The sequence below is a fragment of the Falco punctatus genome (genome assembly GCF_963210335.1).
Source record: "Falco punctatus genome assembly, chromosome: 12".
In the NCBI taxonomy this organism is placed as follows: Eukaryota; Metazoa; Chordata; class Aves; order Falconiformes; family Falconidae; genus Falco; species Falco punctatus.
This window is the reverse complement of record NC_137592.1, coordinates 2,769,383-2,785,344: the sequence shown is the minus strand read 5'-3', so window position 1 is coordinate 2,785,344 and position 15,962 is coordinate 2,769,383. Positions and strand designations below refer to the sequence as shown.

Below are 15,962 nucleotides of genomic sequence, written 5' to 3'. Positions count from 1 at the left end.
CTTTAATCGGCTAAAGAAGAACGTTTCATATTCTCTTCTAATGTTAAACCTCAGCTTTTTATCTTGTATTAAATTTCACATTCACAAGACTAGTGGTGTTATCCTACATTTTACTAATAATTAGACTGTAACAATACAATATTACAGAAGTAAAGACTCATGTGCACAAATATTCCACTGCTTAATAACCAAAAACTTTGGAAAACAAGAACCACCCAGAAAACACAGTACACTCCATGAAAAGAATTAAGACACTGCATTGGTCACATGTTTAGGAAAGTGTCACTTGGAAACACATTAGTTGGCAGTTTATCTGCTTTCCATCTAAAATTATACTTGAGTGTGTTTTAATAATCACAAAAAATTAAAACCCAGGTTCCTCACACTTCAATTGATTTTAAAACTTGTAACAGGTATTAGGGCAGGAATGGAGCTACTCCTCTGTTCCTTTCAGATAGCTCCCTAGAAGGCATTCAAAGCTAAAGAAAATTCAGAGAAGATGCTAGTGTTTGAAACGTTGACAAGGTCAAGGATATAGTGAGCTTTGGAATCCCCTTAGCTGCATTAAATGTATGTCAACACAGAAGTGCAACTGCGGCTGTACCTTAAGAGAGGTATGTTTTTTAAAGAATTAACATTACAAACCCCAGTAAAATTAAACTGGGCAGCACAACAAGACCTCGGTAAATCACAGCGTTCAACTACTGCCTGATTTACTGAGGACTTAAGCACTTGAGCAAAAGGCAGGTAAAAAGCTGGAGAACTACGCTTACTCAAAATAATGTTATTTTGCTGCAAACTAGCGCACTGATATTTACTTCCAGCGGAGACGATGTTCAGGTAAGTTGTTCAATTGCCTTAGCTTATGGCTTAGTCCCATTGATTCTGCTGGATTTATTTCAAACAAAAAATACCTATGTCAAAATATTTGACCAAATAACTGATTTAATTCCTTCCCTCTCTATTCTTTGGCACTTAATTTGGGGGGGCAGGACGAAAGCAAGGGCAAGTGGGGAGTGAAGGGAAAAGGAAAGCTAAGAACAGCAGGAAGAGAGAAAACTATTTCAGCATGAACTTTTGCACAAAAAAGTGGAATTACGTTTGAAGACATTAGTTTCAGCGCACAGGAGAGGTGACATTTTAAAATAACTTTATTTTTGATCCTCTTTCAAAATCAGGGTTTAACATCATCAGAAATGAAATAAGAAACTTAACCAGCATATTTAGTTTTAAAAGCATTTAATGACATAGCATATATTTAACAGATAGGGTAAAAGTCTAGAGGTACAGTTCGATACAACTGAAAGCCAGTTCCAGTACTACTCTTGACTACAGGCCCAGTCATTGAAAGTTCATTCCTATTAAATGTAATTTTTGATTGTGCAGTAAGATGGAAATTTTTCATTACAATAGTTACAGTGACAGAGAAATGCACACTATGTATCAAAGAGCAAGGTAATGTAGCAAAATTATAACACACAGTGCTGCAGCTGACAAGCAAGTAACCATTTGAGTAACATTACTTTTCCAGTAAATGCTTCAGTTCCACTTTTACACTTATCCATGATTTTAAAGGGTTTATTATACATCTAGTCTTATTATACTTTGTACTAGAATTATCTGAAACATACAATATAATGTATTTCAGCAAAAAAAAAAAATTTGAAATTACAGATTATTTAAAACTGTATCAGTCTGCTAATCCACCTTGTACACCAACATTCTTATCTGTCGTACTTGATGCAGAAAAGCTTCAGGTTGTGTTAATAACCAATGCCAGGATATAACTGGTTTGTCTGTAAGTCAATGCATACCTGCACTCTGTTACAGCAAAGATAATACACTATCATTTTAATAAATGTTAGAATTGTAATGGGAGGTTCTACTAGTCAAGACTCAGCATAACAACCTTAAATGGAAGTAAACGTTTTTGAAAATTTGTACATTGTTTTTTGATGTGCACAGTAGATTCGAAAGCACCGCTGCCTTGCATACCAATAGCACTAGGAGTGGGTTATTTTCCAAGACAGCCTCACAAAATTGAGGAACAGTTTAAATATTAAGATCTAATCTACATTAACTTCATTTAAAAAAAAAAAACAAAAACAAAAACAAACCCCCAAAACCTGGTCCTCCCTCTCCTACAGAAGCTGCCCAATGCACCTCATACATTTGTAACTTTAGATTCTTTTTTGTTGGCTTTTTATTTTAAAACGCTCTATAAATAAAAAAATGTCAATCACATTGAGGAACATGAGGCACAGAGAGTAACGTATTGGTTCTGAGCTCGCATGCTGGAATTCCACTGGAACGGTCAGAGAAGTGCAGTGTGTGGAGATGGAGTTCACTTCTTTTTACCAAAAAGGCTGAATCTTTTCTCTTTGTCTTTCTCTTTGTCCTTCTCCCGCTTGCCAGGGCTGGACTCGCTGGTTATTGTGACGCTGGCGGGCAGGGTCTGGGCACGGCTGGAGGCTGGAGTGCTCTGGGTGGTCGGGGACACTTCGATTTTATCAGAAGAGATAGCTGATGTGATGGCCTGAATCCACGTGTTCATCTCCTCCTTCAAGAAGCACCAAAGGCAGAAAGCTGTTACAATCTGCGTGTCACGCGCCCTCTCTAATTCACTCAACATTGTGGAAGGGGAACAGACAGAAGTGGGAAATGAAAGGAAACACCGTCCTAACTCATCATCTGGCACTCCTCTGGTTACGCACCGGCAGAAGGCATCTACTAGAAGCCGCACCTGAAAAGCCCAGCTGCCCAGGTGGTGCCAGTGGGAGCTGCTGAATCTACGCATTATGCACACGTATGCACAAGACTAAAGACCAGGAAATCAAAGCGCACCCCTGAGCTCTTAGCAGCTATTTTTTTCCTGCTGTACCAAAGATCAGATACCACATCTGTAATAAACAATATGAAAAACAAACTTACATCGTCTTTGGCTTGGAAGAGGTATTCGTTGCCATCAGTCAGTCTGTAAAGAAAAACAACCATCACGAATTTAGTTTAGCAGTAGTCACACTGCATCAACTCCTCCTTGTTTAGCTATGGTACGTAATCGGACTGAGACACACGGGACTGCACGGGACAGTCGTAACATCCACACGTGCACCAATACACCCCAACAACTCGTGGTTTGGTATCTTGCACTCAGGCAGACACAGCCACACACCCCACATGTTCGGGTCTCCAGACACGCTTATGACAGTGGATGTGTTCCAGCATGTCAGGAGGCACTGCAGAGGCTGCGATCTTCAGCAGCTGACGATTGCTGTTCCAGTACTTGCTCTTCCAGGCAGATCTTTTGGGTTTTTTTGCAAAAGACAGTGTAAAACTTTATGTAATACTTCAAAAAGACAAAAGCCACAGGCAACACCCAGTTTTCACAGCTTTTGTGGAAACCTAGCAAAATTCTGCAGCTGCTCTGCTGTCATAACTACTGTGGTAGTGACTCTAAGAAACTACACTGTGTATTATCTATGAATAGCTGCCTCCTCACACTGAATGCCACAGTCTCCTTTCTCTTTTCCTTCTGTGCTGATTTGACTCAGATGGCTTAACTGGGATACATTTAACAATGTATGTGAAGATATATATTAACTAAAAAAAAGACTGAACAACACAGGAGGCAGGGTCAGTGGGAGCAGTGTTGCAGGCTTCCTGATCTTTCCCCACAAAAGAAATAATTTTAAAATAATCTCTTTACAAAATGAAACTAAGTATTAAATGGTAAAATACCAGCACAGACAGATACTAAGAAAAATATATTTCCTTCCTTTCTTCTTTAAAAAAATTAAGAAAAATTTTTTCCAGCGTACTCTCCAGCAATCACAACTAGACATTTCTGTGAGAGATGTGCCTGCACACGAGGTCTGTGAAGACCTTAGTCATTGTAGAAGTGAACCTCTCAGATGTTCCACAACGTACCCTCTCTCAGCTGGGAGAGAGAGATTTGCCATGACAAGCTGGTGAACTCTCTGGGGACTCTCCTAATAAGAATGAGTAAAGAAAATATGCTCCATGCCATTACCCGAGAGGCCTGATGCAGGTGACAAGGTACTGTGAAAAGAAAGGCAATTGATTTTTCTGCTTAACTTTGTATTTGGAACAGCATATCTTTACGTTATCAATTCAGAGATGTTTAAAATAGTATAAAGGATGAATCATATAGCTGCAGGCCTGTCCTTCAAGAAAGCTTAATTTCCCTAAATATTTGCTATATATTTCCCTATATATTTGCTATAAAGCAAATTTTCCCAGATATGGATTCTACCATCTCTAGAGGATTCCTCTATCAATATAAAACTACACCCTCCCCCTGCTCCCCAATCTCTATCTTGGAATACACAAACGGATCAGTTCATGAAGTGAGCCTCCTTTGGCAGAATTATTTAGTAGCTGTGTAATAGAAAAAAAAATTAAATGTTGGCACTAAACGATTGATTGGTAAAACACACGCACAATTTTGGAACAAAAAGCCTTTTTTTTTTAACCTCTGAACACAAAGGACTTCACATATTTCAAAATTAAATGGTCTGTAACTAAGCTCTAGACCTGAAAACGTGATACATGTCTTCAGCAGTCTCCTACATTCATAATGAAAAATTAAACAATGGGCTTGATTTTGAAACGAGCAGAACCACGAGCATTCAGCTCTTTTCAATTACTTCCAGAAGGAGCAGCTGAAAACCCAACATTTTTAAATGCAGGATCCTAGCTTTAGGCATACATGTCTAGTCTTGTCCCAGCCATAAATAAAGTGCACTGATTATTTCAAACCTGTTTTGTGCTTGCTACCTTTGATAAATATACCACGTTTCAGTGTTGGGAAGAGCTTGTTCAGAAAAATAGATGCTGCAGTTAATATTCATGATCAGTTCTTAGGCTGGGTCCTCCCTTGAATTCACACAGTGAACATACCCACCAGAGCTTTTACGGATGGCAAAATGTTTCAACAGGTTTACCTTAGCTTGAACACATGCTTTTTCTTTTTATAATCGACCGCTATTTCACAGACTGCTTCTTTCAAGCTGACAGGAATCTCGTTGTGGTAGGGGATGCCAGAAGCAGCAGCTTTCGAATCCTTGTAGAAGCCCATCTCTTGGTTGTTTATGACACAGTACACATTATGCCATGATCTTCAAGACACAGAAAACAACAGAAATATTTATCAACCTAATACTCTTACTTGTGGAACTGGAGAATCCAAACGATTATTTCTATAAGAAGTGGAGGCTCATTCAGTTTGAGGATGTGAATACATCCTACACTGTCCTGTAAGCTGCAGACAGTGAATTCTCGCATATAAGCACAACTTCAAGACAAAAGCACTGACTGTGAGCCAAATGGAACAGAGATTTCCAGCGCTCCACAATAGCACACAAGCATATCCTAACAGTGGGAGGACTGCTTGGCAGACTAGGCAGTTTGCATACGTGGGAGAGAAAATGATTGACCTTTTAATGATGGTGCCTTATTGTATAAGGAATTCTCATTGTGCTGCAAACTATCGAATGGATCAGATGTGAAATCCTTGATTGTTACAAGTAGTCTTACTGGCATTATCAGCCTCATTCTCCAATACAGCTACAAAAGTCAATGATTACTGGAAATAAGGAGTCCCTAGATATTAGTATTGGTGGCTGTCACTACTTCCGAGTAGTCCTCTGGTGTCAACAACCCTAGGTCAAAAAAAATAATCATGGTAGTACTGTACTCATTTGCGACCTACACTCAGCTCTGCCGAGTATGTCAGGTCCTACCAAACCCTTGGGATGTTGGTGGAGCTCACTGACTTGCTAGTCAACATTTTCCTTGTCAGACAAGACATAAATCTGCTTCGCAGAGCTCTCTTGGGTCACAAAGGACCCCAGTCTGCTTTTCCAGTGCAGACAGGAATCTCAGAATTTTGCCTGTTTGAGAACCGCAGGACTGGGTCCTTAGGAATGGAATCAGCTATGGCACACAAATCATCTTCACCTGCATTTCTCTTCTGAACAGATTAGAGAGTAGGTGGGAAGTGCTAATGTGCAAACAGAAAATGTCAGAAAAATATGCACATTTCTATTCTCACACCTACGTGGTTTTCTTTTCTTGTAGTAACATACAACTTGAGAGATCTGGAATCAAATCCCACTACTGCCACAGATTCATCATGTTAAGTGGGAAACTCGCGGCATCTTTACCCCTCAGTTTTCCACCCTCCAAATATGGGTAGCGCTGCATTTTCTACCACGCATCTTTAGATTGCAACTTCATCAAATATACTGTTCAGTCGCGCATATGCAGTTCCTACAACAACAGGAGCATAAGCCTGAAAGGTCTTTAGGAGCTGTGAGAAGACAACAGCAGCAGGGCTAACATTTACTGTCTTATGTCCTGGTGAGTTCGGACGCCGTTATCTGCATTATGCACCGAGTACTTTACCTGCTCGAGGCTTTCTTGCTGTGCGTCTCCCATTCATGTTTGCGATGTAAGAAGCCCTCCATCTGAGCTGAAGGAATCTCCTGTGTTTTGGCTGGTAGGGTAGCAGCAGTCTGGGCCTGGATGGCCGTCTTGGCTTTGCGGTCTGCCGTTGGAGAAGGAACAGGACTAGACTCTTTCGAACTTGTCCTCTGCTCTGCAGCTCCATTGACCATTTCGTTTGTTTCTGCGGTTTCTGCCACCTAGGAACAGTGGAAAAAATGTTCATCTAGAAGCCTCACACCACTGAGTTATCTCGCAGTTAATCTGTTTCCCTGCACAATGTGGCTGTGTATAAACTTTGCCTGGAGAATGACACAGGCCAGTAAGTTCTTTCTCACACTCCATGGAGACACAGAAGGCCAAGGAAATTAGAAGGTATGAATGGATTAGTACCCATTTTATAGGTGGAGAGACAGGAAAATAAGAGCAGCTAAACATCAGTGTGAATTTTACTGTGCTTTGCTCTGCTGGTCAATTCATATTCTTTTATATATCGTTATTCCTAAAATGAGAGCATTCAGTTCCGTTGCCAAGTACTCAAATGTTTGGAACAGTAACAATCACACTTTCTGCAAACCTAGAGGAACAGTAGAAGTTATACACATCAGCCACCTTAAATACATTTATGGCATTACTGGGGTATTACAAGTCCATAAAAGATATTAACTGTGAGTCAGCAGAAAAATATGTCAAAATTGCCCAGGAGCATTTACAAAAATGTGTGCAATTTATTGTTTCTGTAAAAGCTCCTTTCCCGCTTTCCCCATTCCCCTAGTGACACAACAAAATCAAAACATGCAGAAATTAGAAAAGATTACACCATGCATTTCATCTCCACCATCCCAGTTAGGATATTGGATCTTAAAGACAAGGGAAATGAGGTCACGTGTCAATTCATCAAGGTCTTTTTCAGACTTGCGTTATTAGGTGGATTGGATTTTTGTTAAAGGAACTGAAAACCACCACAGTCACACAACATCACACAGCTATTTACCCCCAAACAAAGACAGAACCAAGGCCTTGCCCATCACTTGCTTTGTTGATCGCGTTGCCTGTCGCACTGTGATCGAGATAGCCTAGAGAGCAGCCATGTTTCCAGCAGCTCTGACTGGTCAAGCTGTCGACGTCTTCAGGAGCCATTCATCCAAAAATCATTTAAATTGGAATCCTAATGGCTATAAGCTTTTGAAATGCAGCTTGGTCCCAGTTTTGGTGTGTTTTTTTCTTGTACCATTACTTTGACATGTAGAGCCGTTGGTAGCAGCTCAGGAGTTACACAACCAGTGTGTAGTATTATTATTATTATTAGCAAGTTACTAAAGCTTAGTGCTGCTAATGCTCTAGTAGATTACAAACGTTCTGGACTGGTTTTATGCAGACAAGCAGGTATTTGTGAATGGCACGATAATTAGACATTCCCACTTCTGCACATGGCCTGGACAATTCAAAAGCAGCCGAATTATTATGCAACAAACTAAATTTTGCCACCATTTGCTAGAACTTCTTATACCTGCCAAGTATACGTTATTGTACCTCACACCTTTGTACCTCACACATTGACCTAGGAAGATCTAAGTGTCGACTTGCTATGAATATGGGAAGGATTGGTTAACTGCCTTTAAGCAATCTAAATCTCCAGAGTACAGACACTACACCACTAAAACAGGGAAAGAATCACAGCTCACATTCCAATTCAGTTGTTTTTTCACTCTGTCCCTAAAGACATGTAGCCTTACAGCCTAGTCTGCAAGAGAAAACATCTACGCTGCACTGTTATCCAGTGGAAGTAAAAATCAATGACGCTGCTTCTTCACAATTAGGATAAATCTAAGCCATCAAACCTCACTATTTGTATCCAAATCTCAAAACAGAACAAAAATGTTGCGTTAAAGGGGGGAGAGGGTAAATAAATAGATGAGGCTGAAGATTATCCAAACACTGCCAGCACAGCTACTATAACACAGGTAATGAAATAACCAGTGATTCACCAAAGAAAGCTCAATTAACCAACCACCGCCACTGCTGATCACCAATGGCCAACAGACAGCGTTCAAGGAACAGGAGAGCCCTTGGCAAATCTTTCTGACCAGAGACAGTGCCTGAACCGCCAACTCTGCTTCTCAGCGGCTGGATCCCTGTCTAAGCCACATGAAGCCTTTGTGACCAGCAACCAGGAGTTACAGAGACCTCCGTACCTTATCTCAACAACTTCCATAAACGGCCCAGAACTACCTGTCACCTAAACCGATGCTGAAAGTAGCATGTTTTCTGTAGTGATACCGGAAAGATGTGAAATTACTGGTTTTGGGGTACCTATAACCACTAACCTGAAGCAAAACAGGCCAGTTTCAAAACAGCTGCCACTGCACAGCTTCTAAACGTGCTTTTATGGGAAATAACTCGTAAATCAGTGCTGCAATTTGCAACCCTGTGTTTCTAAAAGATAACTGCCAACTTTAATCACACAATCAGACCTGTAACTTCTACTTAAAACTCAACTCTACTGATTGTAAAAGGGCTACGAAAAGCCTTTCTGATGCTCTTTCAGGTTTTATTTCCTTTTCATGTGTTATCTACAATTAACAGAAAACAAGCAAAATGAATCTGAGTCATCAAAAGCTATGCGAAGAATGTGTCATGAAAATAGAGAAAAAACAGGAGCTAAACAAACTTTAATGGAAACATGCATCGGGCATGCAGAGACAACGCAACGGAGGACAAACATTAATAGCAAACTGTACTGTTACAACAAAACAGTTCTCACGTACATGAATTCAGTTTTCTTAATCGTGACTGAGAGGTTAGTTGCAAATGCTTTAGTGGCTAAAGACTACTCTTGAGATACTTAAATCAGGACTGTAACATGCAACAAGCCAGCTGGTGACAATGACTGGAGACATCCCTTCTATTCTCGTAGTGCATGAAGCAACTTTATATTCAGTTCACCAACTTAAGACTCTGCACCACAGCTTGAATAACAGAGATCTATTTGCCTTTTTCAGATGCAAAGAGATGACAGCCCATATATTGCTCTGGCATAAGTACCACTTCAATGTTTTAAGCCAGTACCATAGGCTGTAATAAATAGGTGAAATCTTACACTTCTTGTGCCTGAAATGATGACCTTAATCGATAACTTAATTCGTTTTTCTTCATCATAGAAGTGTAATTTTTATATGAAAGTGTACTAATACAAGTAAAAAAGTGCACCTATATAAAATGCTTTTACATACTACTTTTTAGCCAGAACACATCTAAAGGCTTCCCAGATGGTGGAGTCTGAAGCTACAGCTATACTGCTCTGAGAACTGTCATACTCTTACAGGCACAGAGAGCCAGCACTGGTGTAGGTAGTCACCAGATCATTTGCATAAATTTGTAACTTTTAAAGGCATTAAGAAGCTATATGTTGTTATCCTGACAAAAGAAAAAAAAACAACACATGCATCATGAAGTGGAAAGACAAGTTACAGCAGCAGTACAATTACTGAAGCACATCCTTTCAATCACCTTTCTCACTTTGCAAGCTCAGCCAATACAGAACAATTCAGCTGCACCGCTCAGCTAGTTGTCAGAAGTCGAAATTCTGATCAACAGCAGCATATCTTGCACCTCAAATCAGAAATAACACAGCTGTGCACATCTGATGTATTGCAACACAAGATTCAATGAACCGAGCTAAAAAGGTCTCGTGAAAGACTGAAGCGCAGATGGCGAAGATTAACATGGAAATGCTTTATGTATCATTGTATTAAAAAAAAAAAAAAAAAAAAAAAAAAAAAGCAGCACATGGGTGACATATAAGGCTGTGGTAACCAACAAGATGATGATGATGATGATCTGGGATGTGCTTGCAGGCCACCTCACGTTCCTTGCCACAACTATATGTAATTCCATAAACATTAGAATGTACAATAGACAGCTCACTTCACAACTTAAAATTACAGATGAGCCAAAAGGCTTTAAATTAAAGAAGGAAAAGGGCAGAACTGCTTAGCATCCTGCAGCATTGACAGAGTCTGTGTGCAGACCCAAAAGTTACTGGGATGGGCTTTTTGAAAGGTAAAGCTTATGCTGAAAGGCATTTCCTCCCCGAGCCCTAGACTGAGGCCGGTGTTTCCTCTGCAGTATGGGTAAGAGCTCGAATCTCCACCACTCTGAGACCACCCGGAGCCCTTCCTGCACTTAGTATCACCTCAGAGAGTGAGGTTCAAAATCGTAAGAAAAAGAAGTGTCATTTTTCTCACCACTGAAAGCATTAATTGAAACAAGTAGGCTTTGCAGGAAGGTTATGGAGAGGTAAGGCAGTTTTCAGCTACTGTGTGGCGTTAACTGTATATACATATTTACTGGTATTTTTATGGCTGCACATTAGGATTATTGGCATGCATCCTGACTCCACTGGGACATCCCCTGTCAAGAAGGAATGAGTAAGGCATGGCCCATTCAGCCTCCATCTATACAAAATAAAGAGCTGGGATCTTAGACCAACGTATTTTATTTAGTTTTTAAAGAAAAGTATCACAGTCTCTCCATAAGGGTCCGCACCCTGCTCTCATTTCTACCACTGTCTCTCTGATATCATAAATCAAATTGCTGTAGGGTGAATTAGACAGGACCAAGGCAAAACGGGGCCCCCAGAATAGCTGTTCAGCAAGATCACAACTCTTCATGAGGACTAAATACCAAGATAAATCTAGATACTAGTTTTTAATGTTTTATTTCACGTTTATTTTTATCTGCAGTCAATGAGTCCATTCTGCATGGAATGTTACACAACTAACCTTAAGGCTTTTATTTGTTGATAGTTACAACTCTCCCCTCCCTCCCAGCCTTTACTGCTGAGCTCACTTGCATGTATTATCTTTGGCCTTGTAAATAACTCACTTGCTAATGCAGCTGATTTAATAATGTTGCCGTGCTGAAACCTGTTAGTATAACTCGATGCGTCATACCTGTCAGATTCTAGTTCTCTTCTTCATTATGATGTAATCTCATTAAATCTCAATTACTCATATAAAGGACGATTTAGCTGGAAAATCTTAATACTATTAGCGACATGAAAAACTCACAGTAAATAACATGAAATAAATGTGTCACCTTAAAGGAACTGAGTGTCAGTGGGGAGATTCAAATAAACAAGGATTAAAGTGAAGCAAATATATCTCCAAGGGGCTGCTAATTAAATAAAAGTCAACTGATGGGAAGGAAGAGAAAAGCAGCAGGGAAATCTGAAGCCAAAAGATTAAACCAGTACCAGTAAACCATACTGAAAAAAGGTGTCTTTTGCTGCAAATGATTCTGTATGTCACAGTCCAGACCACGACCGGTCATTGGCTGTCCGTCTGCTAATAAAGTTTTTGTAGTTTTGGTAGGTTTGGGAGCGGTAACTAACCCGTGGAGATTCCTGGTCTGATGGCAAACCATTTTGGGAAACCTGTTCTCCTTTTGTCCCATCCCTGTTGGGAGAGAAGAAAAAGAAGAGAAATTGTATTAAGTTCCTGAAAGTCACCCAGCTTTTTCACCAAAATGAGATCTTTTGACTGAACACTGCCCACCTCAGAAATTCAAGCAAATTGCTAAAATCCTCAGGCCCAGCTGAATAACCCCAATGTTACATGAGATCAACCCAGACTTTTCTGACAGTTACCTTACAAATAAGCCTACTCCTATCACATAAGTAATTTTATAAATGTTAGTATTCCATGGACATGGCTTGAATTCTACCTGTAACTGATGCTCATCAAAGAAAAAAGCCATGACTGTTCAGAAATCTTAATTCATAACATAGTGGGTGTAAAACCAGCATTCTTACTTTAGGGCCAGGTACACTTCAGCAGTTTTAACACTGCATCGTGATGAATAATTGGAACATTCAACTTGGGAGTGAATTCAGGTGTCTGGAAAAGGTCCTGCCCCCGTAAACCAACAAGTCTTCTAGAAAGGGTCACATTACAAAACCGTACAAGCTCCAGGCTCTCCCTTTACAGTAATTCTTCAGCCCAAGAATTCTGTCTGAAGAAACCACACGAAGCACGCAGCTCAGCTTCCCGCATCCTGGGCTTACCATTGCTGCTGGGAGTCTGCATCCTCTGCAACCTTAGGGCTGGGCTCTGGAGTGGGCGGCTGTCTCTTCCTCTCCTCTTCCTCTTGCTGTCGACGTACTTCCAGAAGTTCCAACTGAGAAATGCAATATTTTTGTGCATTTAAAAGCACTGCACATTTTGCAGGAGCATTTCTAGAACTAAAAGTTACTCTGTACATTTTTCTGAAACATTATGAAAATTAAAGCTAATTGGAATAAAACTTGAAGGCATCAGTCTTTAAAAAATCACGCAAAGTTTGTTGCACTGAATTTGTCAGTAAAGACATACAGTATCAGACCCTTTAACATCAAGTGGAGTGCCCGGGCAGCAGCTCACCACTGTCCAAGTTTCTTTTCTAATTCATCCTATTAGAACAAAAAACACAAACAAGAAAGCAGCCCAAGCTATTAGAATATTGAAAAGTGACATCCTCTTGTCTGCTTGCCACACATAGAAATAGTGCTCCACATCTAAATCCCTGAAATTAACCACCTAAATAAAACCAGCCTGATTTTTGCGGATGCTGAGAAGCATCAAATTCATTTTGTCTGCAGCTGTGACACTCAGTGCGTGTGAAAAATCAAGCCACTTCAATTTTAATGTCTAAAGTAAAATTATTCTCCAAAGATGGTAACATGCTCTCCAAACATTAATTACTGACATGGCAGCTGTGCTCAAAATTTTTGGGGGCCTTTTTTGTCTTCTGCTTATTATGTCTTTCTAGGGGACAATAGAGCATTGTACTGCAGCAGTCAAAACACAACAAACATTTTTGTTGAACTCCCCTCCTCACCACTGTCTCCTCGCACTGTCATCTTTTAACCAAAAGTAATTTCAAGTGTATGGATCTGTGTCTTCTCCACTCAGAATCCCCCTTCCCTTTTAGCAGCACAACCCGTATGGCAGAGGGCTGGAGCAAACTGCTCTGCTCCTGCATTGCCTTCTGGGTCACCATCACTCCTGTGCCTGGACAGCTCTTGCTGACTACCAAGGTCATTTACCATTTAAGTTTTTTCCTTGCAGATTGTTGAGTTCAAACTAACCAGAGAGGGTTTTAGTATTGTTGGAACATGAAACTTCAGACTCTGGGTGATTGGCTAAGGTTGGTCAACAAATGGAGATTAGGCTGGTGATGCTGGGCGTTATTCCGAACAATCAGCTGGCACCAATATGAAGGAGAACGAAGCCAAAACAGGTTATTCTCGCCCATAGCACTCACCGTGGTCAGTCTTTCCAGTGCTGCAAATCTCTCATCCCAAGTAGCTGCAGATTTTTCAAATGCTTCATGCCGCTTAATTAATTTTTCCACTTCATCAACACTTTGACCTATTTCACGACTAGACAGGTAGGGTTCCTGTCCCAGCAGCCAGGCCTCAGCCACACTTGCATCTCTTGAAAACTGGTGTACCTCCAAAACTGAGCAAAGAACGTACAGGTATCAGCACCATTAATGTCAAAAAAGTAAATGTATTTGGCTAAGTATTTTCCTTAACTAAGCTCACTAATCGTTTAAAAGACAGAAAATTACCCTGTTGGCTTGGCTTTGGGGAAAAAGAAAAAGTTAAAGCTCACCCTCACTCCTTCTACAGACTACTTCAATTTGCAAGTCCAGTGTTTCCTTTTTTGTTTCCACTAACTTCAGAGCAGAAAGCCTGTTATCTGCTGGTTTTCTTCCTCAGACTGCCCGGCCTACAGAACAGCTAGACTGTAGGCTGTAGTTCCCTGGGGCAAGCAGTATTTCTGTACTTTGTGTTTGTCTACAGTGCTACAGTCCCAGGTTTCCTTCCTTCTGTCTTCACAGCTGAAAAAAAGCTTCCACTGTTTCTGTGAACAGGATCAAGCAATTTTGAAGAGTAACATGGCACAAACACCCAAACTGAGGGACAACTGCCCATGCTATTGTATTTCTTAAAGCCTGCTGAGGCTCAGAAAAAAACAAAGAATGTATACGTAGCAGCCCAGAACCCCACGAAACAACTACACTGCACTACATGTCTTGAGATCCTGGACAACTGCCTGCTGCAAAGGCCTCAGTCTGTTTACGAGATGTGGATCACCTTGTTAGGAGTATCAGAACTGGGTGGTTGCTGCTGGCATAAAACTTGCAAAACACTGCAACGCTTAAAAGTACACCTTTTGTCAGTAAACTGCTCATCAGCACCCTAGCCTCTCAGATAACACTGGCACGTTACACGTGTGAGGTAGCAGGGCTTTACATCTCCCTATTTTTCAGTAGTGCATCCTTTGCAGATTCACGGTTGGAATGTGACACCTGCAAAATATGGTAGATCTATCTCACCTAGCTCTAAGTTTGATCATATAGACTAAGACCTTTGGTGCAGGTTTCCTGGTTTCAAATTCTCCATTATTTTACAATCAATAGGTGTGAATCTTAAAGCAATTACTGTACAAACACTTTCAAGCACCGTTAATAAAAAGTAAGGAGCTGCAGTTGTCAACGCTCAGAAAGATGCAGTGAAGAGAAAGTTAGACATGGCTCTGCCCAAAAGAAATCCAAGGATGTCCTTACTCAGTCTCAGCCACTCCCATCTGTCTTCCCATTTGTCAATCATTTCTTTTCTCTTTTCTGTCAGCTGCAGCAGCTTCTCCTTGATCTGGATGAAGAGGAGAATGCAGGACTGTTACACAAGCACCAGACAGCAGGCTCACCCGACCACACCGCGTAAGCTGTTACCACCAGCAAAAGGCACTGACAAAATCCATTGTGCTAGATTGTCAGAAAGCGACTTAAAACATGAATACAACAGCTGTTTTTCTTGTCAAAGTATAAATAAATACGACATTTGCATTAAAATATCACATTTGCATAAGCATTCAGTATCTGTTGAGAACTATGGCACCAAGAATATTTGATAAAAAAAGAGTATAATGGACAAATCTAAATGATGCAATCACGCATTTTATCTTCTGCCCTTTTCTAGCTAATAATGCAAAATGTGCTGCTCATGACTTACAAAAAGATTGCAGCTACCTGTGCTAACAACACTGGCATGCCAGCATAAGCCCCTTGTTATTCTCAGGGTGGACACTGGCTAGCAGACCTCCCAGTGCCTGAGGAAATGTTTCTCCAAGGATACTCCACAGCACCGGTGTGTAAGGCAGGCACAGAAGATACCACCTCCCTGAGGGGACAGTACCTTATGACATTTGGTTACTCCCCCTCCACCAAGGGAGGCAGGAGGAAACATGGGTTAAGCCTCTATCCTCTGGCCTAGACAAATCAGAAAGTAAATCAAGGCCTTAAGCACTTGGATACATTTTTCTCTTAACATTGCCTGGATTTACTCCCTGTGAGAGAAACTTTTTCCTGCCCCTTTCCCTAAGCAGGCCTTTTCGTAACATTCCAGTTCCCCTGTGCAGAATTCGGGTTGTCTCCTGGCTACCTCTCCT

The 15,962-nt window shown here is 40.7% G+C and overlaps 1 protein-coding gene across 5 annotated transcripts in view; it reads right to left on the bottom strand.

The window, feature by feature from the left end:
* Positions 1-1,133: 1,133 nt before the first annotated feature.
* SPTBN1 (spectrin beta, non-erythrocytic 1) overlaps positions 1,134-15,962 on the bottom strand; it is a 135,958-nt gene continuing 121,129 nt past the window's right edge. For 4 of the 5 annotated variants that reach the window (XM_080408355.1, XM_080408354.1, XM_080408353.1 and 1 more), the window contains 8 exons: positions 15,082-15,166; positions 13,771-13,967; positions 12,533-12,645; positions 11,861-11,924; positions 6,427-6,665; positions 4,965-5,138; positions 2,932-2,974; positions 1,134-2,560 (listed from right to left, as the gene is read on the bottom strand). In XM_080408355.1, coding sequence (XP_080264481.1) covers positions 2,345-2,560; positions 2,932-2,974; positions 4,965-5,138; positions 6,427-6,665; positions 11,861-11,924; positions 12,533-12,645; positions 13,771-13,967; positions 15,082-15,166 — 1,131 coding nt within the window. In that variant the 3' untranslated portion in view covers positions 1,134-2,344. Of the gene's footprint in view, positions 2,561-2,931; positions 2,975-4,964; positions 5,139-6,426; positions 6,666-10,266; positions 11,925-12,532; positions 12,646-13,770; positions 13,968-15,081; positions 15,167-15,962 lie in introns of those variants that run through there. The other variant, XM_080408357.1, reaches the window with a different exon arrangement.